This window comes from Mobula hypostoma, chromosome 8 (assembly GCF_963921235.1).
Source record: "Mobula hypostoma chromosome 8, sMobHyp1.1, whole genome shotgun sequence".
NCBI lineage: Eukaryota > Metazoa > Chordata > Chondrichthyes > Myliobatiformes > Myliobatidae > Mobula > Mobula hypostoma.
Genome location: NC_086104.1, coordinates 20,442,614 through 20,470,502, shown reverse-complemented (window position 1 = coordinate 20,470,502; position 27,889 = coordinate 20,442,614). Strand labels below are relative to the sequence as shown.

The window sequence follows — 27,889 nt, the reverse complement described above, 5'->3', positions numbered from 1 at the left end:
AGTGATGTAGTCTCTGTTGCTCTGTTCGGTACAAGAACACATCTTGTTTATTGGCTATTTTCTTCAGCACCTGTGATAAATATAACAACTCTCGACAGGGAATGAATGTCAAAGGTACTGTCAAGATACATTTACAGTTCATCTTTGCATGACATGATCCTTAAAGAGATGGGTAAAGTGAAGGGCATTGGGATATACCCTTCCATATGTAGAGTATTGACTTGGTTGTTGGTCAAGGTGAATTGACTATCATGATAGGAAAAGAAAACGTGCTTTCCTTGTTGACGATGGTGGCAGCAGTCAGAGAACACTCTCAATTTTCTGCAGAACCAGAGCTTAGCACAGTGTTAGGAAGGAGTGATTAAAAATGCACCCAAAAACAAATGTTTAAAAAATGCTGTAGAAACAACATGAACATTTTATTTATTTTCAATTCTCCTTTAATTTTTTTAGGTAACTTTTTTGTCCACAAAAAAGCATTTTGAGTTTCAGTACCTCTGTGAGGATGGTTAAGAACAAAATAAAGCAGGCTACAGGTTGTTTATTGTTACAAGTCAGGGTCAAAGTTACAGGAAGCATTTAATTTTATTGGCTTCTGAAGCCAAGCGTCTGTGGATTTCTGAAAGTGTTCATGGCTGCTAAAGTAGCAGACAGCCATGCTGGCAGCCCATTACTGTCTTAGCTATAGACTCCATGGAAGTGTTGAGACAGTGGGAGTCAGCTCAGAACAGTTGCAGCTCATGACTGTTTTCCCAGTCTTAGCTGCATTCTTTCACTCCAACGTAGCAGTGGTTTGGTTACCATCCTTGCATCTATGTAGTAGTATTCAACTTTGAGTGCAAACAAGCTTGCAGACTTTCTTTCAGTGAGATACGAGAAAACACACTTTGTCCAGAATGGAATTATAGAGTGAAGCCACACAGACCAAGGACTTTCAGTCCAGTCATGTCAGCACGTGCTCTAAAAGTGTCCAGCAATCAGTAATGTTTTAGGTTTATTAACTCTCTTGACTGAAGTTAAAAGCACAAGTGTTACAATCCAAAACTATGAATTTTACTTCACTGAGGACAAAAGGAAGATCAAATCTGTTTATGAAAGGTCTCCAGATTAACAACTGGGGTTCAGCATAAGTCATAAAATTAGTGCAATTTATGATAGGGAAAGTGGCCAATTAATGTATATGCTGCTCCACAAACAGCAACATAGCTAAAAAGAAAAGAAAATCTGGATTGGTAATGGGAAAAATTCAGCTATTTCCATACAACCTTGCAATTTTTTCCATTTGGCTATTGAAAGTTATTTAATGAACTTACTTCCTATATCCTTTGAGGCATCATACTCCACTTAGTTATAGTATATGGCAAAGCAAACTTCTGGAGTAACTCTGGGTTGAGCAGCAAAGCAGTGTTCAATATTGATGCAGGGTCACAATCCGAAATGTCAAATATCTATTTATCTCCTCAGGTGATGCTCAACCCTCTGGATTGCTCCACCAGTTTGTTTTGCTCCAGTTTCCAGCATTTGCATTGTCTTGTCCCACTTGTGGTAAACAGAGGCCCTACTTGTAGAGTGGCAGAACTGGATCCAAGTCAGAATCAGAATCAGGTTTATTATCACTGGCACATGTTCTGAAACTTGTTGTTTTGTGGCAGCGGTACAGTGCAAGACATTAAAAAGCTACTATAAGTTACAATAGATAAATAGTATAAAAGAGAAATTAGTGAGGTAATAGTGTTCATGGACTGTTAAGAAGCCTAATGGTGGAGGGGAAGAAGTCATTCCTAAAATGCGAGTGTTTGCCTTCAGGCTCCTCTACCACCTACCAAATGAGAATAATGAGAAGAGGGCATATCCCGTATGCTGAGGGTTTAATATTGGACACCATCCTCTTCAGGCACCACCTCTTGAAGATTTCCTCGATGTGAGGGGGGGGGGGGTTGCGCTTGTGATGTTGTTAGAACAGAGGAGCATAGAAAACCTACAGCACAGTACAGGCCTTTCGACCCACGATGCTGTGCCGAACATGTACTTACTTTAGAAATTACCTAGGGTTACCCATAACCCTCTATTTTTCTAAGCTCCATGTACCTATCCAGGAGTCTCTTAAAAGACCCTATCACATCTGCCTCCACCACCGTCACTGGCAGCCCATTCCACGCATTCACCACTCCCTGCATAAAAAAACTTACCCCTGACATCTCCTCTACCTACTTCTAAGCACCTTAAAACTTTGCCCTCTCATGTTAGCCATTTCAGCCCTGGGAAAAAGCCTCTGACTATCCACACGATCAATGCCTCTCATCATCTTATACACCTCAGTCAGGTCACCTGAGTCTACAGCCCTCTGCAGCCTCTTTTGATCCTGCGAACTGAAGCTCCATACCTGGTGATGCAACTAGTCAGAATGTTCTTCCCAGTACATCTGTAGAAATTCGTAAGTCTTTGGTGCCAGAGCAAATCTCCTCAAACTCTTAATGAAGTAGCGAAGGAGCTGCTGGGTCCTCCTTCTTGATTACATCAATGAATGGCGCTCGAGGTAGATCCTTTGAAGTGTTGACGCAGAGGGACATGAAGCTGTTCACCCTTTCCTCTCCTGACCCCTCAATGAGTATGACCTCCTTTACATGAAATCCATGATCAATTCCTTGGTCTTGCTAATGTTAACTGTGATGTTCTTATTGCAACACCACTCAATGAGCCAATCTACCTCATTCCTCTACGTTTCCTCATCGCCATCTGAGATTTTGCTAGATGGAATCCCAGTGGGACTGTATTTTGGAGATGGTGACGGGAGATCTAATTTTCAAGGTAGTGATTGAAATTGATAACGAGAGACCAGAGGCGAAGATCCTGAAATGGAGAATGAAGACCATGCATAAATATACTGGGAAGAATGACCTGCAATTGAGTCTATATTGATAAATAGAAAATATTCATTAATAAAGCAATGGGAGTTCAAGGCCAACATGTTCCCATAAGATTAGGACAATGTCTAAGAAACCCTAGATGCCAGTGAATATTGAGGGGTGTGGAAAAAATCAACAAAAGATGTGCCAGGAATAGAGAACAGAAAACCAGTGAGGCTGACAGGAATCCAGGAATGATAAGGTTCTACTAAATGAAGGAAGGTTAAGATAGGGTACAAGATATCACTGGTAGACAGATTAAGGAAAATCATAAAGCATTTTATGAGTTTGTTAAGCGCAAGAGGGTAAACAGGGAAATAGTAGGGGCCATTGGAGATCAATGGGACAATCTGTACATTGAGTAACATGGACGTAGATGAGATTAGAAATGAAGTTTTCTTATCTGTATTCATTGAGGAGAAGAGCACTGTAGTTGGAAATTCAGGAAAAGACTGAAATTCTGCAACAAGTTATCATTAAAAAGGAAGAATTAGATGTCTTAGCAAGCTTAAAGGTAGATATATATACAAGTCCTGAGTAGACTTATCCCAGGCTGCTATGGAATCAAGGGAGGAGAATTGCTAGATTTCTGATGGACATCATTTTAAATCTTTTCTGGACACAGGTGACATGCCAAATAATTAGAAATTAGTGAATGTGATACCTTTATTCATAGGGCAGAAGGGATGTGCCTGGTAATTAGAGGCATGTGGGTCTAACATGAGTGATTGAAGAATTAATGGAAAGAACTCAGAAGGAGTAAGATTAATCTGAATTTTTAAAGGCAGCGTTAATTAAAGACAGTCAGCATGTTGTTGTTAGGATAGAGATCTTGCCTTGAATAATTGGGAATGTATTGACAAGGATGGATATGGTTAATGTAGTTTACGTAGACTCTGGTAATACTTTTAACACAGTCTCACATTTGAGACTGGTCTAAAAGTTTAGAACCTCTGGGATCCAGGGTAAATTGGATCTAAATTGGTTTTGGCAGAGGGGGATGATGGAAAGTTCTTTTTGTGATTGGTATCTCTGAACAACTGGTGTACCTCAAGGATCAGTATTGGCATTCTTCTTGTTATAATACATTAACAATTTGGGTGTGATTGTAGGAGGAATCTTATTGAGAAGCAGAATATGGCCTACTTCTATTCCTATTTAGTTTGTTCTTAAGAATCATCAGTAAGTCTGACACGAAAATAATTGTAGTCCATAATGGCCTTAAGCTGCAGATTGTATTGACAAGTTCTTGTGATGGGGAGCAAAATTATAGTCTTTCCATTGAGGGGCTTGATTATTTTGTCAATGGATCAAGTGTCCTGGCTTCAACCAACCCTCATAGCAATCATTCTAGTTGTTGTTCACCTTTTATAAAGAATGACAACCTGACAATTGTAACTGTAATCCACAGTCTCCCTGAGTCACTTTACCTAGGTTTGAGGTTTACACTATTCTGTCTGGTGTGTTAAATATCAAACTAATCCTATTGCTCTGCCTTCTTTTCGATGCCATTTCTTTTTCTGTTACTTATATTTAGCTGGTCCTAAAGCAATAAACTCTGCTTCACTTATTTCAAGTGGCAAATGTCCAACAATCCCCGTTGTAAAAATAATACTACAGCCCCTCATTTTCTTAATCACAGTTTATGTTGATGACTTTTCATTTTAGGCTGCTAAACTGGAGGAAATGGGCCATATGCTGTGAAAACTCCTTGCATTTTAACTGATTAAATCTCCTTTTGGCACTTCTTCAGTGAAAATGATTGTTGAACATCAGGTCTCTCTTCCTGTCCTTAGTTTCATTGTGGCAAATTATCTTAAATATGGCTTCGTAGTAATCGATGCTTCTTTTCACAAACATGACCAGCTTATGGTCCTCTCTACTTACTTATTTTTGAACACTGGCATTTTCCCAATCATTGTGTTACCCCCAATTCCATATTTATTTTCCCATTTTTTACTACTTTGCCTATACTTCTAAATTGTGTCCTCTTTGCTTTGCCAAATCTGCATTTGTGTCAAATTTCGTGGTTGCATCTTTTGCATTCATTATGAAGAAAAATGGATCTAGAATTGACTCAATTTAATTTTATTCTGAGTAATATGTCAACAATCAACTTTCCTCTAAGCTGTTGTTTCATTGTACACCACATCTCTATATTTTATAAGAAGCCCTTTAAGTCTAACATTTGAACAAGCATAGCCTGAAAATCCATATATACTTTATCCACTCCATTTCCTTTATCTATTCCTTATGTTCAAATAATCTTTATTACTTTTATATTATCTGCAAACTTTTCCCAGATTGCCCTCTAACCTTCCCATCACTTCTCTATTTCCCTTTTGTGAAGCTTGGTGATGTCTTGTATTGGTACCATTTGGTTATCTATAAATCTTTTTCATGCACCTTTTATGATTCATTTTGAGGGAATAACTTTATTATAGATTCTTACTGATTTCCTTATTTTTCCACTGCAGATCTGTCCATCTTCTCACTAGTCTTCACTTGATGTGAACTCTTTTTTTTCCATGTCCAGAGGGATTTATCTGAGAGTTAATTTTGTTTCAGCTTGAAATCGTGAGATAGGTGAATATCCAGAAATTGTTTAGAGTGCCGATTATTATTAAGCAACCTTTTGCCAAGATTGTGGCACAAGCAGTTTGGCTGTTCATTACCAGGTATGTGAAATAATCCAGCATGATTTGCACTTAATGTCGATAAGCTGAAGATTACTTGAGGCTTCTGTAATGGCTCCCTTTTCGTTCAAATATTAGCTGATCTCTTCTGTTGCTTATCAAAAGTCTGAACCATTGTAACAACTAAAATGAAGCTCTGTTTAATTTGTTCTAAATTTTGAACTTACTCTGAGGTCCATCCATAAGGGTCTAATTAGGCACATCCCGAGTCGAATTATAGGATATTTCTGGAAAATTGCACCTGCTCCATCTCTGGCTTCTGTCCTTTGGGAGTGGTCAAGTTATCAATGTCAAAGCAGGAAATGCCTCTCCATATGCCATTTTTGAAGAAAAATATTCTTTTGTGACTTCAAAAAAGGGAATGTGCTGACTTATTTTGAAATAAATAATATAATTTGTTTTCTATATGAATGGAAATGCTCGCTCTGTGGCTGCTCAGTAAGGTGAGCTTCCAAAAAGATTGTTCTGACATACACACTTCATTCTACTTGATTTGAGGAAAAGAGTTGAAGCAGTCTTCAAGAGAACATTTGATTGATAGGGTGGTTTGCTTTCAATTGTTTTACCGTGTTTCCTGGTGGGTTAAATTCCTTGGGACTGTCTCAGACTATAAAACACCTTGTAGTTAATGCCTGGTTTCCTAGTTTAATGCTTTATCTTTGGTTTTATCATCCTGTGTATCTGGAGATGCGTGTAGGCAGTTATTGTCAAACAGACAGTAACAACATTAAAAAGGAAGTAGAAAGTACAGAAAACAATGTTTAATGATTTTAAACAGCACATTACAGAGTAAAGAATAACCATGCTATAAACTGATTTGGATTCCACAAGGTCTGTCCAGATTTGGGCTTGACGATGGCAAGATGATTTGTATCAAGCAGTGTGGCTTCACTCATGTAGCAGATAGGACTTGCCCAGTTAAATGTGTCTGAGTATGTGAGCATAAGACTCACATGCCCGGACGCTGATAGGCCACGCTGAGTGCAGGGCAATTATATGGAGTAGAATGCAAGGCTCACCCAAGCCAGGTTCAAGTAGGACTGGAAGGTTTATAAGGCTGCATGCAAGGCCATTCTGAGTGGGGAATGATTTAGGAGTCCACACTGATACTCCATTATCTGTAACTTGCCTTAAAATACAGCCCCTCGCAATATCAGGCCTTTTTGTTCAACAGTTTTGGTTATGAGAGTTTAGAAGACTAGTGGGAATAAGATTTAGCAAACTTAGTTGATGGGAGATTAAATTGGCAGCAAAGAGTGAATGAAAGGGAGTGAGAAAGAGAAAGTTGTGGAGAAAGGGTGATAGTAATAAAGAAAGGCTAAAATAATTGAACAGGGGTGAGAACTGAAATGGATTAGAAAGAGAAATCAAAGTGAAATAACCTTGGAGTGAGGGAAAAGGAAGATGGAGGAGTAAATAACAGCACACAAATCAGCTGTCAGTATAGGCAAAACTCCTTGTCCCCATTCTCACAGCTTTCTACAGGAGCACCGTCAGGATTGCCCTGGCTGCACCATTGTGTGGTATGGAAGCTGCAAGGTAATGGACCGCAAAACCCTACAGAGGATATAAAAGTTGGTGAGAGGATCACCAGGGTCTCCCTTGCCCCTATTTGTGACTCTTATCAGGAGCGTTGTGGGTGAAAGTCCTGAAGCATTGTTGAGAATCCCTACTACCCATCCCACAGTCTCCTTGACCCACTGCTGTCAGGAAGGAGGTACAGGAGCATCAGGACTAGAAATGGCAGACTGGGTAACAGCTTCTTCCCTCAGGCTGTGAGACTAATGAATACTCTGCCACCACTGCAGTCTCATAACAAGAACAGCAAACTTTACTGTTTACCAATGCTGCGCAGTACATGCATTTTGAATTATATTTCATTATCTTATCTATGGTGATCATAATATGATTGCATTCATACTGGAATTTGAGAGGGAGAAGCATCAGTCACATGCATCAATATCGCAATGGAATAAAGAGAATTACAGAGGTATGAGAGAGAAGCTTGCCCAGGTGGATTGGAGGAAGATACTGGTAGGGATGACACAGAGCAGAGATGGCTGAAGTTTCTGGGAATAGGCGCAGGATAGATATGTCCCACAGAAGATGTTCTCAAATGGCAGGGCTAGGCAACTCTGGCTGATGAGGGAAGTTAAGGACTGCATAATAGCCAAGGGAAGGGAAGGGCATATAAGGTAGCAAAAGTGAGTGGGAAGCTGGATGATTGGGAAGCTTTTAAAATCCAACAAATGGCAACTAAAAAAACTATAAGAAAAGAAGAGATGGAATATGAGGGCAGACTAGCCAATAATACAAAGCAGGATGCGAAAAGTTTTTTTTTTCAGTTATATAAAGAAAAAAAGGAGGTGAGAGTTGATATTGGACCACTGGAAAATGATGCTGGTGAGGTAGTAATGGGGGACAAAGAAATGGCAGATAAACTTAATGGGAACTTTGCATCTTTCTCCACTGTGTGCCAGTGATCTGTGAGTGTCAAGGAGTGTGAGTGAGTGTCATTGATATTACAAAGGAAAAAGTGGTGGGCAAACTCAAAGGTGTTAAGGTGGATAAGTCACCTGGACCAGATGGACTACATCCCAGAGTCCTGAGAGAGGTTGCTGAAGAGGTAATGGATGCATTGGTCATGAGCTTTCAAGAATCATTTGATTCTGGCATGGTCCCAGAGGACTAGAAGATTGTAAATGTCACTCCACCCTTTAGGAAGGGAGGAAGGCAAAAGAAAGGAAATTATAGGCTTTTTAGCCTAACCTCAGTGGTTGGAAAGTGTTGGTGTATTATTAAGGATGAGGTTTCTGGGTACTTGGAGACTAATGATAAGTCAAAGTCAGAATGGTTTCTGTAAAGGGAAATCTTGCCTAACATATCTGTTGGAGTTCTTCGAGGAAGTAACAAGCAGAGTGGCAAAGGGGAGGCAGGGGATGTCATTTACTTGGATTTTCAGAAAGCATTTGATAAGGTGCCACACATGAGGCTGCTTAACAAGATAAAATCCTATGGCATTACAGGAAGGATACTGGCATGGATAGAGAAATAGCTGATAGGCAGGATGCAACAAGTGGGAATAAAAGGGGGCCTTTTCTAGTTGGCTGCCAGTGACTAGTGGTGTTCCTCAGGGGTCACTATTAGGACTGCTACTTTTCACTTTGCTTGTCAGTGATTTGGATAATGGAATTGATGGCTTTGTGGCAAAGTTTGTGGATGATACGAGGATGGGTGGAGGGGTAGGTAGTACTGAGGAAGCAATGCGATTGCAGCAGGACTTGGACAAATTGGAAAAATGGGCAAAAAAGTGGCAGATGGAAAACAGTGTTGGGAAACGTATGATAATGCATTTTGGTAAAAGGAACAGTCGTGCAGACTATTATCAAATGGGGAGAAGGTTTAAACATCAGAGGTGCAGAGGGACTTAGGAGTCCTCGTGCAAGACTCCCAGAAGATTAATTTACAGGTTGAGTCTGTGGTAAAGAAGGCAAATGCATTGTTGGCATTCATTTCAAAGGGAATAACCTATCCCTCAATGTCAGCAAGACGAAGGAATTGGTTGTTGACTTCAAAAGGAGTAGCGGACCACACGACCCAATTTACATCGGTGGTGCGCAAGTGGAACAGGTCAAAAGCTTTAAGTTCCTCGGGGTCAATATCACACATGACGTGGCTTGGACCAACCAAGCAGAGTTCACTGCCAAGAAGGCCTACCAGCAACTTTACTTCCTGAGGAAACTAAAGAAATTTGACCTGTCCCCAAAAACCCTCACTAATTTTTATAGATGCACCATAGAAAGCATTCTTCTAAGGTGCATCACAACCTGGTATGGAAGTTGTCCTGTCCAAGACCAGAAGAAGCTGCAGAAGATCGTGAACACAGCGCAGCACATCACACAAACCAATCTTTCATCCTTGGACTCACTTTATACCGCACGCTGTCGGAGCAGTGCTGCCAGGATAATCAAGGACACAACCCACCCAGCCAAAACACTTTTCATCCCTCTTCCCTCCGGGAGAAGGCTCAGGAGCTTGAAGACTCGTATGGCCAGATTTGGGAATAGCTTCTTTCCAACTGTGATAAAACTGCTGAACGGATCCTGACCCGGATCTGGGCTGTACCTTCCAAATATCCGGACCTGCCTCTCAACTACCTTACTTTCCATTTTCTATTTATGATTTATAATTTAAATTTTTAATATTTACTATCAATTTGTACTCCAGGGAGCGGGAAGCGCAGAATCAACTATTGCTGTGATGATTGTACGTTCTAGTACCAATTGTTTGGCGACAATAAAGTATAAAGTATAAAAAAAGCAAGGAGATAATGCTGAGACTTTATATGATGCTCGTCAGGCCGCACTTAGAGTATCGTCAACAGTTTTGGGTCCCATATCTCAGAAAGGATGTGTTGTCATTGGAGAGAGTCCAGAGGAGATTCATGAGGAAGATTCTGGGAATGATGGGGTTAACATATGAGAAGTGTTTGGCAGCTTTGGGCCTGTACTCACTGGAATTTAGAACAATGCGTGGGCACCTCATTGAAATCTACTGAATGTTGAAAGGACTAGATGAGGTGGATGTGGAGAGAATGTTTCCTCTGGTGGGGGTATCTAGAACTAGAGGACACAGCCTCAAAATTGAGGGAGATGCTTTTAGAACAGAGGTGTGTATATATATATATATATACACACACACAGAGTCAGATAACAATAAACTTGAACTTTATCCTGAAATATTTGAAATAATGTTGAATCCTGTGAAATCCAGTGAAACTGTGAAAGCTAAGGCATTTCCAAAATGCGTAAGATGCTATAGATTTTTTTTAAGGCGAAGCCTAGTAAATGTGATGCAAAACAAATTAAGTATTTTAATACAGTGTGTCTATTGGTGGCTCTTCTCTAAACGTTATACTCAGGTTTACCATGAGAGTGGACCAGACTGTTCATTCCCCACATCAAGCAGCTGTATTCTATCTCTGTATGACTTTAAGAATGATTTGTATTCATTACACTTTGCCAGCTCAAAGAAAGTGCGAGGTAACCACGTAACTAGAAGCAGGGGTAGGCCGTTCATCCCCCAGTGCCTTCAATTCAATAAAATTGTAGTTGACCTTTTGCCTGATTGCCACTCTCATGCATTAGAGAGTATTTAATAATATCACAGCTCTCTTGGGTAGAGAATGTGGAGATTCACTATGCTAGGGGTGAAGAAAATATTTTCTCACCTCTATTGTATAGCTGATTTCTTATTTTGAGACTGACCTCCAATTCCGAACTAGTCAGCCAGCAGAAATATCATTTCAGTAACTCACCTTATGGCCTTAAGAATTTTGTAGTTTTTAGTGAGATCACCTCATTCTGGAGCAAGGGAGCGTAGCAATTAACATTACGCGTTGTCTGTAAGGAGTTTGCATCTTCTCCCAGTGCCTGCTGGATTTCCCCTGGGTGCTCCAGTTTCATCCCACATTCCAATGGTGTACCAGTTAGAGTTAGTAAATTATGGGCGTCCTATGTTGGTGCTAAAAACATTGTGGGCTACCCCCAACACATCCTCGGACTGTGTCAGTCGTTAATGCAAATCACTCATTTAACTGTACAGTATATATCAATGCTTCAATGGACATATGACAAATAAAGCTAATCTCATCTTCTAAATTCAGGTCTGCTTCATCTCTTCTTGACGGACAAAACTGCCATCCCAAGGAAAGTCTTTGAGCTGTGATCATCTTTTGATGCCTTATCAGCAGACATTAATCAAGCTTGGCATTGACGATTTGTTCAAACATAAAAGTGTCCACTGCTGTCACTTGATGTTTAAACTCATACACATTTGTTCATGGCCACTGTCGTGATTGAGGACAGTACTCTCCCGCATACAAGGGCAATGAAAACATTTTCAGGGTGCACGCTACTATCCAAGCTAAGGCACGCTTGAAGACTGTGAAGGTGGCTTAAATGCTACAGAATTAAGTTTATTTGCTTTGGTTATTTAGGTTCTAGCAGACCATTTTGAAGACAAGACCACATCTGTGGTGGAGCGGCTAAAGATCTTCTACTGTTGCCAAGTGCCCCCGCACTATGCTGTTAAGGTATGTCCCATCAAAGATTTGTCCACCTCCAAAAGGCATTTACCTCCAGTATTACTGAAGTGTCAAGCCGTGGGGATTTATCCACCCTATTTTGCTTCAAGACTTCCTCCTGTATAACCTGTATAGGGCCCATAACCTCGTTGCTGCATTGACTCACTTCTATAGACAGTGTGTCAGTCTCCCTAGTAAATACAGATGCAAAAAATTGTTTTAAGATCTCCCCCAATCTCTTTGAGCTCCATGCATCAATTACCAACCACTGTGATCTTCCAAGAGGACCAGTTTTGTCTTTTGCAATCATTTTGCTCTTAACATATCTCTGTAGAAGCCCTTTGGATTCTCCTGCACCTTGTCTGCTACAGCAACCTCATGCTTTCTTTTAGCTCTCCTGATTTCCTTCTTGCATTTCCTATACTCCTCAAATACCTCATTTGTTCCTGCCTGCTTATACCTGCTATGCACCTCTTTTTTTTAAACCAGGGCCTCAATTTCTTTCAAAAGCTAATGATCTGGGGTTCTTCCAGTTCCAACTCCAGCTCCAACTCCTTAGCATGGTTTGTTATAAGCTGCAGCTGGATGCATTTCTTACAGGTGTAGTCATTAGGGACACTGGAATTCTCCCTGCCTTCTCACATCCTGCAAGAGATTTCTCTGCTTGGTATCCTCACTGCTCTAAATGTGTAATTTGAAAGAAAGAAAGTATAAATAATACTGACTGCCCCCTCTTGCCTCTTTTAAACTCTCTCTCCCTCTATGCAATCCAATGTGTCCTTGAGAACTGTGGCGTGTAAAATGTGCTGGCTGCCCCCACTCACTTCTTTTAAACTTTAATATTAATTAAGTTGCAATATTATTAAATTATTATTTAAGTTTAATATTATTAAATTGTACTACCTTTACTCTTTCTACTTTGGTATCATATTTTTTCAGTGGATTATTTATCTGGTGCTACTCACTAATAATATGACAGATCATCTCATTAACCATCTGCATTATGTAATCATCTCCCTCTGGTCTTCCCTTAACTCGCTGGAAAATACCCATAATGTATCAAATACGCCACTGAATAGTTCCTACAATACCCTCTTGAATAGGTACTTGGTTCATAAACATCTCAGAACCAGAAACAGGTTTATTATTATGGTCTTGATATTTGTGGCAGCAGTACAGTGCAATGTGTAAAAAAAAATTACTATAATTTACAGTAAGAAATATATAAGAAGGAGAGCAAATTAGTGAGATTGTCTTCATGGGTTCCTTGACCATTCAGAAATCGGATGGCAGAGGGGAGGAAGATGTCCATAAACACAAGACCATAAGATAATTGGAGTAGAATTTAGGCCATTTGGCCCCTCGAGTCTGCTCTGCCATTTCATCACGGCTGATCCATTTTCCCTCACAGCCCCAATCTCCTGCCTTTTCCCCATTTCCCTTCATGACCTGGCTAATCAAGAATCTATCAACCTCTGCCTTAAATATACCCAATGACTTGGCCTGCACAGCCACCTGTGGCAATGGTTTCCATAGGTTCACCACTCTCTGGCTAAAGAAATTCCTTCTCATCTCTGTTCTAAAAGGACATCCCTCTATTCTGCAGCTGTATCCTCAGGTCATAGACCCTACCGCACCCCCCCCCCCAACCATAGGAAACATCCTCTCCACATCCACTCTATCGAGGCTTTTTGACATTTGATAAGTTTAAATGTTGAGTGTATGCGTCCTCATGCTGTTATACCTCCTGCCTGATGGTAGTAGTGAGAAGAGGGCACGTGCTGGATGGCCAGGGTCCTTTATAGGGATGTGGGCAAATGTGGACAGATGGGTCTAGCTTAGTTGCTCAGCATAGATCAGCTGGTCCGAAGGGCCCATTTCCATGCTGTATGACTCAATGACTCGAGAATTGTCTGGAGTTGCCCTGAGGTAAATATTTCACACTATGTTTCATTTTTAATCAAGTTTCTTGAATGTGATTTCAAACTAAGGCTTTCTGACAGGCAAGTTTGCAGAGAGTCAGTAAAATGGACAGCTGAAAACAGTTTTACTCCAGATTGGGATGATTTTTGTGTTCTTTTTATACTTTGCTTTGTGATTGAGGTATTTTCAACATCAATATCGATGCATTTGTCACCAAACAGAGCATTCAGTGGATTGATTTCTTCTTTAAAGCAAATGTTTTCTCTGTTGTATTAGGAGTTAATTATCATTACATTACAAGTGTTTTGAAAAGATATCTTTTCCCTATTAGCGACAGCTTGCCACATTACTCTTGGAACTGGGATGTGTCAGTTCAGCTCAGCAGATCTTTGAACAGCTGGAGATGTGGGAAGATGTTGTGATATGCTACGAAAGAATTGGAAAACATGGAAAGGTGAGACAACATTTCTTTGAAATAACTCTCCAGCTGACCTGTCCATTCATTTACAAGGGTGTTTAATGTTATTTAATTAGCATTTTTTTCAATGTGCTTATTCCTAGAAATTTAAAAGTTTTAAAATTAGATTGAACATAAAAGATGCTGCTGAAGAGACATTGAGTATTTTAACCAGTCTTTGACATTCTCCCAAAGGAGTATGTGAAATCTTTAAAAAAATCTTCAATATTGTAAAAGGGAAAAACTATAATATTTTACTTCCATCAATTGGCTTAATTTGTCAAAGCAGAAAAGCAACGGAATAATGGTCACAACATTGTTGTAGCAATACTTATTTATTTTCTTGTATGAACGTTAGAAAAGCGGTCATGATTTGCTGAATTCATAGATGGCTTCTGGAAGCTTAATGCAGTATGTTGACTATTTACACTTGAAAGGTTTAGCATCCCTTTTTTTCTGGAATTTTCTTTAACTAGTATTGACAAGCGCTTGCATATGTGTAACATCTAGCTAGAGTGAAATGATCTTGAGCCATTTACTGAGCCAATTAAAAGAGTTTTTTTCCGATGGCATAACAATAAGATGAACTGCAAAGGGCAGGAAAATTCCAGTCTTAATTCCCACCCTTTTTTTATTGGGTGAGCTGTGTTAGATTTCTGGTTGAGCAGAATAGGTGGTTTTAGCTTGCCCCGAAATGTCAACTGTTCATTCCCCTCTATAGATGCACCCTGATTTTCTGAGTTCCTCCAGCATTTTGTATGTTGCTCTGGATTTCCAGCATCTGCAAAATCTCTTGGGTTCATGTGTTAGTGTTTTAGCAGACTTGACCATGACTAGGTTCAGAAACTAAAATGGTCAGTCTTCATTCCAGATCATCTTCCAGTGACCATTGGTGGAATGTGTGTGTTGTGTGTGTCTGTGTCTCAATGTATATTATCTGTGTGTATGCACGGATGTGATTTTAATTGAACACTATGTCAGTCCTCGCTGAAACTTGCAACCAACAATCGTGTGCCTTACGGAAACACCTGTGTAGGGTGATGGGCAGAAAACTGAAACCCCTATGGCTGGATGCAATCGAGGCTGATATTAGAGTGAAGAATTAGAAATGGACTCTAGCACTGGCAGTATCCCTCCCTCACCCATACCCACCACTGACTTTTTCATTTTTTTTTCTAAACACATGCCCTTTATCTGTTGGAACAATTTTCCTAGATATATGACTGAAGTGTATGACTTTGGTTTAGAAGTCTTTGATTTTTAAAAAAGGATGTAGGCAAAAGACAGGCAACTACAGGCCAGTTAGCTTAACGTCTGTGGTTGGGAAAATGCTTGAAGTTGTCATTAAAGAAGAAATAGTGAAACATTTAGAAAAGAGTGGTTCCAATAGACAGATGCAGCATGGATTCAGAAAGGGCAGGTCCTGTTTGACAAACTTACTGGAGTTATTTGAGGACATAATGAGTGCAGTTGATAGAGGGGAACAGGTGGATGTCGTATACTTGGATTTCCAGAAGGCATTCGATAAGGTTCTGCACAAGAGACTTATAAATAAGATACGGATGCATGGAATCAGAGGAAGTGTATTGGCATGGACAGTGGATTGGTTAGCCAACAGAAGGCAAAGAGTTGTTATAAATGGGTGTTTCTCCGGTTGGCAGTCAGTGGTGAGTGGGGTGCCGCAGGGGTTGGTGCTGGGCCCGCAGCTGTTTACCATTTACATTGATGATTTGGAAGAGGGGACTGAGTGTAGCATAGCAAAATTTGCAGATGACACTAAACTGAGTGGAAAAGCAAATTGTACAGAGGATGTGGAGAGTCTGCAGAGATATAGATAGGTTAAGTGAGTGGGCCAAGGTCTGGCAGATATAATACAACGTTGGTAAATGCGAGATCATGCACTTTGGAAGGAATAATAGAAGAGCAGATTATTATTTAAATGGTGAAAGATTGCAGCATGCCATCGTTCATGAATTGCAAAAAGTTGGCTTGCAGGTACAGCAGGTTATTAAGAAGGCAAACAGAATGTTGGCCTTCATTGCTAGAGGAATTGAATTCAAGAGCAAGGAGGTCATTTTGCAACTATACAGGGTACCAGTGAGGCCGCAGCTGGAGTACTGTGTGCAGTTCTCGTCTCCATACTTGAGGAAGGATATACTGGCTTTGGAGGCAGTGCAGAGGAGGTTCACCAGGTTGATTCCAGGGATGAAGGGGTTAACTTATGAGGAGAGATTGAGTCGCCTTGGACTATACTGTCTGGAATTCAGAAGAATGAGAGGGGATCTTATAGAAACATAAAAAATTTTGAAAGGGCTATATAAGATAGAAGTAGTAAAGTTGTTTCCATTGGTAGGTGAGACTAGAACTAGGGGGACATTGTCTCAAGATTCAGGAGAGAAGATTTAGGATGGAGATGAGGAGAAATTGTTTTTCCCAGAAAGTGGTGAATCTGTGGAATCCTCTGCCCAGGAAAGCAGTTGAGGCTTCCTCTCTAAATATATTTAAGGAACAGTTAGATAGGTCTTTACATGGTAAGGGAACTAAGGGTTATGGGGAAAAGGCAGGTAGATGGAGCTGAGTTTATGGACATGATCTTATTGAATGGTGGGGCAGACTCGATGGGCCGGGTGGCCTACTCCTTCTCCTATTGCTTATGTTCTTAATTATGTAGTTGCAGGGCTGAAAGGAAAGTCAATCAACTTGTAATTGCAGGGCTCTTCCTCTGTGGTAAGAATGATCCAAGCAACAGACTGACTAAAGTTACAATGATGTTTTTAATTTCACCGGTTAAAACACTGATTTTTTTCTAACTTTGGTATTGTTTTCTCCTCATATTGAGAGCTGACTTAAAGTTTACAAATTATTTATACTATGAGAATTAAGATTGCAACATTAATAGCTCATCTATTGGTAACCTGCTTTCTGCTCCTCTTACTGAGCTTTAGTATTTGCTCTCTCTCTACCTCTTCTTTCTCCTTAAGAAGCTTCTGAAAGTCTACTGTGCCAAAACTTAATGCTCTCTGCCTATTTCTTTAATACTCAGTTTCATTCTTACCTTGCAAATTGCAATTGTGTGTTTCATTGCAGGCATATACATGTAGTGCTTGATGCTGCCGTCAAAATACCACTGATTACTGGCAAAGCTTTTGGTGCAGAACAATTATTAGGGCTTCAAAGTGAATACCTGCAGGTTAAAATTATCATTGCCTCAGCAGTTCCTTTAAATGCAAAATAATAATGACTAGCGGGCTAATAGCTGAGATTTAGTTCAATTGAGCCGTGGGAGCAATTATTCAAGATGTTAGTGATTGCATCAATTGTCATACAAGTAATAATGAGGGATACATATCAATCATGCCTTTAGAAAGCATGCTAACCTAAATTTTCTGCCCATAGTTAAGGCCTGATCAGGAATAGTCTGCATGGTTTTGTGTGTGGGTGTTCATGCTTGACAATTCCTTTGGAGTTTTTTGAAAATGTTATTAAGGGATTAGATGAAGGTTGGAAAGTGGATATTGTCTATATAGACTCTAGTAAGGCCTTTGACAAGGATCCATGTGGCAGATTGATCTGGACGGGTAACTTGAGTGAGATTCAGGGGGAACTAGTGAGGTAGATACAGAATTGGCTCAGTGATGAGAAGCAGAGAGTAATGGTTGAAGGCCAATTCTTTGACTGGAGGCCTGTGACTGTGAGGTGCCTCGGGATAATGTTGGAATCTTTGTTATTCGATATTTAGGTAAATGATTTCAATATGAATTACATAGTTTGCTGATGGTACCAATTTAGGGGGTCTTGTTGATAGTAAAGCAGGTTACAAAGAATTGTAAAGAGATCTTGATCAGTTAGAGAGAAGGCTGAGGAATGTCAAATGGATTTCAACTTGGTTAGGTGTGAGGTAATGCATTTTGGACAGTCAAACCAGGATAGGACTTGTACAGAAAATAGCATGGCATTGACAAGTGTTGTGGAACAGAGGGTCCTGGAAGTACAAGTTCATAGTTTGCTGAAATTTGCCAGGCAAGCAGACAGGCTGATGAAGAAAGCATTTAGCATGCTAGCATTCAGTCAGGGAGTAGGACATGAAGTTGCAGTTATACAAGTCGTTGGTGTGACTGCACTTGGAGTATTGTGTACAGTTTTGTTCACCCTGTTAAAGAAAAGACATTGTCAAGCTGAAAAGGGTGCATAAGAAATGCTGCCAGGACCAGAGGGCAGCCACAATTTTTATTCCCTGGAATGCAGGAGAATGAGAGGTGGCCCCATAGAATAATGATGGGTATGGATAGTTATTTCCCCAGGGTGGTGAATCCAAACCCAGAGGCTGCAGATGGAAGATAATAAGGGAGAGATTTACAAGAGGCCTGAGAAGTGCAGAGGGTGGTGAGTACGTGGAATGAGCAGCCAGAGACGGGTGCAATTGCAACATTTAAGATGCACTTGGATAGATACATGAAGAAGAAAGGCTGGGAGAGTTATGGGCCGAATGCAGGTAACTGGGGCTAGCAGGGAACAAAGTGCGATCAGTTGGGCCGAATGACTATTCAGTATCTAAGCCTTAAGAAGAGGATAGATGAGATTTATTAAAATGCTACAGAGGATTCAGGAGTGTAGAAAAATTTTAATAACGGGAATAGAATGGAGGAGCTGAGATTGTTCTCCCCGGAACAGAGAAAGTTAAGGGTAAGTTTTCAAAATTATAGTTTTGATTAATTCTTCTCCAATGAAGTAGGATTATTGTAGATGATCAAAAAGGACAGCGTGGGCATGGTGGGCCAAAGCCGTGTACAACTCTCTGAAGTGAATGAAGGTCTGTAACCAGACAACACAAAATCAGGAATGAAAATAAACTTTCTGTGTAGTAACTCCTTAAGACTTGGAATCCACAGCCTGAAACAGTAATGGAAACAGATTCGATTATAATCTCCAAAAAGAAATTGGATATACAGTATATATTTCATAAGAATAAACATTTTTAGAGCTATTGGAAGTGGCAGGAGAGTGGTGTAATTAGGGAGCTCTTTCAATGAATCTGCACAAGCACAATAGGTTAAATAATTATGTAATTGCATTCTTTCCATACGAATGTAATGTAAATAGCTCCTATCATCACCACTGATTATACTATTAATGAGCTAATTAAGTTGATGAAAGCAAACTGAGATGTCAGTTCTGCTTCACTTTCAAGCCAACTCAGCCAGCACAATATAGACTGGAGAACCCACAGTGAGAGAAAGACTGACTGACAAATGAACATCAGTGTGGTTTGCATTTGCTGAACCTGTTGAACTTGACTCCGATTTGTGTTTCCTTCTTACTGGGTGTAGGCAGAAGAAATCCTCCGAAGGGAGCTGGAGAAGAAAGAGACTTCCACCTTGTACTGCCTGTTGGGAGATGTGCTGAATGACCACCAGTGTTATGACAAGGCTTGGGAGCTGTCCAATCACCGCAGTGCCCGTGCACAGCGCTCTAAAGGGCTGCTGCACCTCCGCAACCAAGAGTTGAAACAATGCGTGGAATGTTTCGAGCGATCAGTGAAGATCAACTACTTACAGGTGGGAAGCCAGCCGATTTACTGTTTTTCAGAGGTGTTCCTTTAATGAGCATTTTGTGAAGAGAGAGTGAGTTACTTGGGTTAATACTCGCTAGAATGTAGAAACAATGAGTGGGGAATTTTTTTGGAAGTTTATGCAACTCTGAAGAGACTTGATGAGTAGATGAAGGGATCTTGTGACTTCGGTGTCACAAGATGCCTGCATTGCAGTTTAGAACAAAGGGTAACAAACGCAAAATGAGGGGCAGACATTAAAGACTGAGGTAAGAAATGATGTTCACTCAGAAACTTACTAGTCTTTGGAATTATTCGACTAAGATTGTTGTGGCAACTCAGTTGTTGAGAAATCCAATAGAGGTGTCAATAAATTATTGGACTTTAAGGAAATGAAGAGTTAGGGGAGAAAATTAGAAGATTAGCCATGATCATAATGAATGGAGAAACAGATATGAGGGGCTGAATAGCCTACTCTTGTTTTTTTAATGCCCTAATGGGGAATCTAGAGCATTTCGGCATTGTCTCAAGTCCTATTTCGGACTGAACAGAATAGATAATGGTCAAAGGGGGAGTTATATTGTGAGAGGAGACAGGCATGGAAAAAGAGTGGATTTGGGCTATAAACAGCGTCAGCTATCAGTAGGTGGAGGCTATAGTCTTAGATCACACTCTCGTTAGATTTTATTTGCTTCTTGATACTGTTCTGTTCTCACTAATGGGCTGGCAACAGGCTGGAATAAGTTTTCGAGGTTGCTTTTACATTTTATTCTGCATTGTTATTGTTTTACCTCCTCTCCCTCAGTGCACAGTGTAATGATTTGATCTATTTGAACAGTGTGCAAGACAAGCTTTTCATTGTATCTTGCTACATGTGATAATAATAAACTAAACCAACATTAGTGGTGAACTGGATGATATCCTCATCGAATTCATTCATGTACTTTGTAAAAACCTGGGGCCCCTGTAATAATCTCAGCACAGCTACACTAATCACAGCCCTGATTAGTGAAAATTGCCTGTCTATTTCTATTGTTCATTCCTATTCAGTAATCAGTTCTCAGTTCTCAATCCATATCCGCCATTCACCGCCGATGATTAATTTAGTAGCACATCAATTGATTTTATCTTTCTAGGTGACAGGTATAAATGCTCCATACTTTAGATTGTTTTATTTAGAATCTGACAAAGGGAGCAGAAAGACTCCAAAAGCATAAAGCTCTGCCGCTTTGAAACACTTCCCTCTACTCATTAAACCATTTTAATCCATCAAGTTTGACGGTACACAGACTTTCAAAGCCTTATTGTAGCACTGCATTTTGATTTATGTTATTTCCTACTTGTTTCAACCGAAACAATACATTAAAGGTTTAATCAGTTCCATTGTTTGATTTAATTTAGGTGTATAAGAGTAATTTTAGTAATCTTAGCTGCTTCAGTGCACAGACTTTTAAAACCTTACTGTAACACTATCTAACTCTTTTTTTTCTTTTTCAATCTTTTTATTAGTTTCATAAAATATAATCATGACATAGTACAAAGTTATTGGGAATACATTGTTATAATTAACATGAGTAATTATAAAGCCAAATAATACGAAATTGACAAAACTCCCAATCATATAGGATACCAATGAATAATATAGAACAAAGAAAAATATCTAGACAAAAATCATGAATAAGGAAAAAAATATATAATAACCCCCCCCCCCCCCAAAAAAGCTAATCTAAACAGAATTAATCAACTAAACTAAAAAAAAAAGACCTGGGCTGTTTTAACATCATGAAAAATGGGAAAAAAGAAAACCTTAGAGTCGGCGACTCCGTTCCTCTCAACCAACATTACAGAGAAGTAAAATAAGTTTGGAAATGGTCAAATTACATCATATGAAAATGCTGAATAAATGGCCTCCACGTCTTTTCGAATTTAATGGAAGGGTCATAAACAACACTTCTAATTTTTTCCAAATTTAAACACAACATAGTTTGTGAAAACCAGTGAAATATAGTAGGAGGGTTAATCTCTTTTTTTTTAAACCCATCTTTTACTTGTTTCAACTTTTAAAAAATACATTAAAGTAGGAGTTCCCAATGTTTTTATGTCATGGACCAGTGCCATTAAGTAAGGGGTCCATGGACCCCAGGTCGAGAAACCCTACATTAAAGGATTAATCAATTTAATTGTTCTATTTAGTTTATCAGTATAAGGGGTAATAAGTAATAATATTTGCTGGCAGGTGAAGACACATTAATGTCTCCTGTTAAGGCTCGTAACCCCAATTTCGATCACTCTTCTTTGGCATCCATGTTTGCAGCAGTACACACTTGAATATGCAAGTTCCATTACTCCCCTCTTACTCTATTTTCTCTTGAAGCATCTCCTTCTAATCCACCTTTTTTTGAGCAGGCTGTTGGTTGTCAATCCAGCAATGCCCTCACATGGTTGGTTGCCATTTTGTCCATTAAAGCTGTGTTCAAATGCCTTGGGAATATAATGCTCATTATATTAAAATTCGTCTATCATCTTATTTTGATGTTTGGAATGGAAAATGTTAAAGTGAACTTATTGCTTTCCATGTGTTCATTACCAAAACCCTCAAAGACCACATCACAAGCAGCCTTGATTTAGCATCTTTAACAGAAAAAAACTCAGATTAATTGAATTTTTTCTAGATTCCTTAGAAACTTGTGTTAAAATTAGCAGTATAAATTGTAACACTGCTAAGAAACAGCAGATTCTCATAAACTTTTACCATACACAGGTTCTTATTCCTCAAGCATTATTTTTGGAAAAGAATGTGCTAGAATCATTTCCTGAATGTTAAATTGCCATTCTGGTAAAATGAAATGTTCTTCAATTCTCAACATACATTTTGAAGAATGCTTATTCTTACCAGATCCTGTTACCGTGCTGGATTAAACTTATTCTGCATTCCTTTCGCTCCAATAAGTTAAAGACTTTTATTACTTCTTACCAGAATTAGAAGGGACAGACACCTCCTGGATTTGATTAAGAAATCAGGTCAGTTAAAATTTTGCAGTTCCCTGTTTGCAGAGTTTTCTACTCTATATATGAACTAAATCAGCCATACAATAGATACAAAAGACACTACCCAGAGTAAAGCATCCTGCCTGATGGATACTTCGTTCACCCACTTTCTCTGGCTTGTGTACTTTGATTGCAGTGTGTACCATTTTAATTTGGGTGAATCTATCACTTTCACTACATCAAAAACATGGAAAATACTACCCATCCGTTTTGAGGAAGTGCCTTCTTTCTTAGTGTGGACAATAAATCTGTCTTTGCAGCAATGAAGTTATTCCACTTTTAAACCTAAACTTAGGAAAAGTCAAAAACATTGGGATGAGTATTCATTCTCGTACCCCACTTCTGAAATTTGCTTCACTGAAGTCAATGAAGTTGGGGATTGAACTTTGGAAATTAAGTACAACGCATAGATGCCGTTACATAGGAGATAGAAGCAGGAGGAGCAAACTATTTGATCTGTCATGCATGGTCATCATTCAGTAAGAATATATCGTTTCTTCTACAATATCATAATATCATCTTTTCTGCACCAACCTCATCTTCTCTGATTCTCTTAATATCTACAAATTGTACAAACCTATCGATCTCTTTTGCTTAATATAGTCAATGACTTAGCCACCACAGGTTCTAATATAGAAAATCTCAAAAATTCTTTCGCTTCTGAGTTAAGAAGTTTCTTATCACTGGCTGCCCCTGATTTTGAGATTGTGACCCTCTGGTTTTAGAAATGTACGTCAGAGAAAACATCACTCCTGCAACTACTTTGCTAATTCATGTAAGAGCTTTGAGTATTTCAGTGAGATCACCAGATGTTTCCTCAACTTATGAGTGTGTGATGAGTCTGCTGAATCTTTCCATATACAACGAATGTGCCAGAGGGGAATCAAGCTGGTGAACCTTTGTTTCATTAGTTTTATCACATATATGTCCTTCTTCCATCAGGAGGCCAGACCTGAACTAATTTAGATATGTTCATACCGTTTCCCTTCCTAATTATACTTGGATATTATTTCAGTATTTTATTATATGAACACCCAGGTTTCATATGAAAACCTACTGTCACTCACCATTTTATCATGGCTGATCCAGTTTCCCTCTCAGCCCAGTCTCCTGCTTTCTCCCCATATCTCTTCATGCCCTGACCAATCAAGAATCTGTCAACCTCTGCCTTAACTATACATAAAGACTCTGTCCCCTCAGCTGCCTGTGACAAAGAATTCCACAATTTCATCACTCTCTGACTAAAGAAATTCCTCCTCATGTCCGTTATAAAAGGATGCTCCTCTATTCTGAGGCTGTGTCCTCTGGACTTGGGCTCTCCCACCATAGGAAACATCCTCTCCACATCCACTCTATCAAAGCCTTTTACCATTCGATAGACGTCAATGAGGTCACCCCTCATTCTTCTGAATTCCAGTGAATACATGCCCAGAGCCATCAAATGGTCTTCATGTCCTATTTTGAATTATAAAGTTAGAATTGATTTTAGAACAATTTGTTATTATTTTCTTTTGCCTGGTAACTATAGTTCCTCTTATTAAGTTGCCTCGTGATTGAGTCATCCCATTATAGAAAGGATGTGAAGACTGTGGAGAGGGTGCCGAAGAGGTTTACTAGATTGTTGCATGGATGGAGGGTTAGAACTGTAAGGAAAGATTGAACAGACTTGGGTCGTTCTCCCTAGAGCTTCGGAGGCTGAGGGAAAATCTAGCATAGGCAGGGTAGACAGGCAGAATTTTTTTCCCCAGGTTAGAAATGCCAAACATCAGAGGACATAGTTTTGGGGTTGGGGGGCAGGGGATGTTAAAAAGGTGATATGGGAGCAGGTTTTTTTTATGCAGAGAGTGGCAGGTGCCTGGAATGGGTTACCAGGGATACCAGTGGCATCAGAGTTTGGTGGTTTAAGAAGCTTTTACATTGATGTCTATGGAGGGATATGGATGGTACACAGGAGGAGGACATTCACTAGAAATTGGCATCAAGATCGACACGACGTTGTGGGGTGAATGACCCGGCCAGTGCTGTACATAAGTAAATCAATTTCAGAATCAGGTTTAATATCTCTGGCATATGTCATGAAATTTGCTGTTTTGTGGCAGTGGTACACTGCAATATATAATAATAAAATAAATTACTAACTGTATGAAAAAAATTAAATCATGTAGAAAGAGAGGGAAAAAGTAGTGAGGTAGTGTTCATGGGTTCACTGTCCATTCAGAAATCCGATAGTGGAGGGGAGAAGCTGTTCTTGAGTCATTGAGTGAGTGCCTTCAGGTTCCTATATCTCCTCCTTAATGGTAGCCATGAGAACAGAATGTGTCCTTGGTGATACAGATCTTACAAATGGATGCTGCCTTTTTGAGGCATCACCTTTTGAAAGTGTCCTCAGTGCTGGGGAGGCCAGTGCCCATGATGGAGCTGGCTGAGTTTACAGTTTTCTGTATTTTTTTCCAATCTCGTGCAGCGGCCCCTCCATACCAGACGGTCATTTAACCAGTTAGAATGCTCTCCATGGTACATCTGTAAAAGTTTGCAAGCGCCATTGGTGACATTCCAAGTCACCTCAAACTCCTAATGAAATATATTTTGGGCCCAGGATAGATCTTTAGAGATATTGACACCCAGGAACTTGAAACTGCTCACCCTTTCAACTGTTGATCTCTTGATGAGGACTGGTGTGTGTTCCCTCCACTCCCATTTCCTGAAGTCCACAATCAATTCCTTGGTTTTACTGACTTTGAGTGCAAAGTTGTTGTTGTGACGCCACTCAACCAGCTGATCTATCTCGCTCTTGTACGCCTCCTGGTCACCATCTAGAATTCTGCCAACAATAGTTGTATAGTTGGCAAATTTTGAAATGGCTTTTCAACTATCCCAAGCCACACAGTCATGGGTGTAGATTGTCTTGAGATTGCATTTATCTAGCTACCTTTTAAATATTGTAATTGTATTTGCCTTCACCATCTCCTCTGTAAGCTTGTTTCATGTGCCCACTGCTCACTTTTTGAAATCTTCCCCCTCAGATCTCCGTTAATTTTTTGCCCTCTCACCTTCAATCTATCGTCTCTAGTTTAAGACTCCCTGACCCCAGGGAAAGGGTGATAGGGTGGAGATAAGTCTCTCCTAAAGGAGGTGCAAGGTGCTCTTCTCTCCACTAGACTGCAGGTCACCCTTGGGTAAGGTGTAGCAGCTACTTAGCCCCCCATCCCCCCAGATTATGGTCACGGGAAGCCATGGGAGCAGGTGGTGGATGGTCATATGAGCAGCCAGTGCATGTCACAAATCCTGGTGACGTGACCACTGACGCCAGGCAGACAATCTCTGAAAAGTATTGATAATGGCTGGGGTCACTTGTCTTGTAAAGACACTGCCCATAAGAAGGCAATGGCAAGACTCTTTTGTAAACAAAAATTAGCCAAAAACAATCATGGTTATGAAAAGACCATGATCACCCTTGGCACATAATGGACCTCATGGAAAATAATTTAACTGCCCTATCTATTCTCTTCATAACTTCATTAACCTCACCCATTCTCCCTCACTTGCTCCAAGGAAAACATTCCCAGTCTGTCCTCTCCTTCAAGTCCTATAATGGAGGCAACATTCCTGTGAATCTTTTCTACACCCTGGAGCTTAATCGCATCCTGGAGCATTTTCAGTGGAATATAAAAGAATAAAGTAATTCTGAAACAAAACCATGCAATATTCTCTGCCAGGATGATAAATATGTCAGCTTGATAACACCTCAGTTCTGTCAAAATTAAATGGATCTCTTGTGATATCTTGCATATTAATCAACATAGGCTGCAAATTTCAAACAAAAGCTTTGGCTTTTAGTTTCATAATTTGGAGCAATCAAACATATTTTATTTAACTCTGTCAGCTTGGAAAAGTGTTTTGAAACTCATGCTGAGTTGTGAAAGAACCTTTCTCTTCCAATGTAAGTTCGTTTCCTTGTCTTAGTCATTGTCAGATCCAGCCATGTCACTTGGACTTGCAGTGGAACCAATGGCTATTGAATAGCAAGATAGATTATCAATAGTTTACAGTTAGATACATTGAACAGCATTTTACAATGCCCCCTCAAGCTGATTTTATTTTGTTTTTATGGAAGTTAATTTCAGTACGTTTTTTTATCCATTTGTGGCCAAAACCACACTTGTCAACCACCATTCTGTTCTCTCAAACATAAGCTCATAACATCCAGATGGTTGAAATTCATGTTGACCTGTATGGCAGATTTGTGGTCTGGGAACTGTAGAGATGTTAAAAAAAATTGCTGAGGTGACTGATTGTTTGGATTTAATGACATCTGCCTTTTATTTAGAAAAAAAAAAGAGGTTTTGGTTTATGACAGTTTTCTTTGGGCCATGAACCACAGTGTGTCATAACACTCCACCTTCCCCTTAGTTTGATGGTACTTGGAGTTCCTTGAACTTTGTCAATGTTGGTTATAAGTTATAACTGGCTCATCTCTGGCAATGTTGACATTATGATTGTTAGAACTTAAATTTCAAATGCATTATGTCCGGTGATAAAGGCAAATAGGTTTTCTTATTTCACCTGGAAAGACTGTTTGAGTCCCTGGACGGTATTGAACGGGGACTGTGGCTGCACGGTAAGTGGTAGTAGGGATGGAAGAGCAGACAGCAAATTGCCAAGGGAATGATCCCCATGAAAAGCTGCAAAGGAAGGGGAGATGAATTTGTGTCTGGTGTTGGAATCTTGTTGGAATTGTGAAGGAAGAATTGTTGAATGCAGAGACTGTTGGGATGGAAGGGAAGTTTGGGTGCTCTGTCCTTGCTTTGTCCAGGGAGAGAGATGGTGAGGGCAGAAGTTCAAGAAGTAGAACTATATCCCTGAAGAGAGAGGGGAAGTATTGGTTCAGGAAGAAGGAAGCACCACCTGCAAAATGTCTTGACATTGGAGCAATGCGACTATTTGAAGGAACAGTGGGAATTTATGGAATCCTTGGAGTTCAATATAGCTGCTCCACCAGAAGGTCTGCAGTACATCAAGAAGGTAGTTCACCACAACCTACTGAAGAGATGTTGGGTATGAGTAATAATTTCTGGGCTTGTCAGCGATGCCCATATCCAGAAAAACAAATAGATTAAAAAGTACTGCCAGGTTGATAATTCAAGTCAATTTGGAGGTTGAAGAGAAAATTTTAAAAAATTGTCAGATTTTGAAATGTTTCTCTGCAGACCCTAGGCTCGTTTCTCA

General features: G+C 39.8%; 1 protein-coding gene across 2 annotated transcripts in view; it reads left to right on the top strand.

Moving 5' to 3' along the window:
* ttc27 (tetratricopeptide repeat domain 27) overlaps positions 1 to 27,889 on the top strand; it is a 299,781-nt gene that overhangs the window by 171,439 nt on the left and 100,453 nt on the right. For both annotated transcript variants that reach the window (XR_010018883.1, XM_063055545.1), the window contains exons 11-13: positions 11,601 to 11,696; positions 13,942 to 14,064; positions 19,395 to 19,622. Coding sequence is in view for 1 of the 2 variants with exons in the window: in XM_063055545.1 (XP_062911615.1) it covers positions 11,601 to 11,696; positions 13,942 to 14,064; positions 19,395 to 19,622 (447 nt within the window). In the remaining variant the exon portion in view is untranslated. The remainder of the gene's footprint in view (positions 1 to 11,600; positions 11,697 to 13,941; positions 14,065 to 19,394; positions 19,623 to 27,889) is intronic.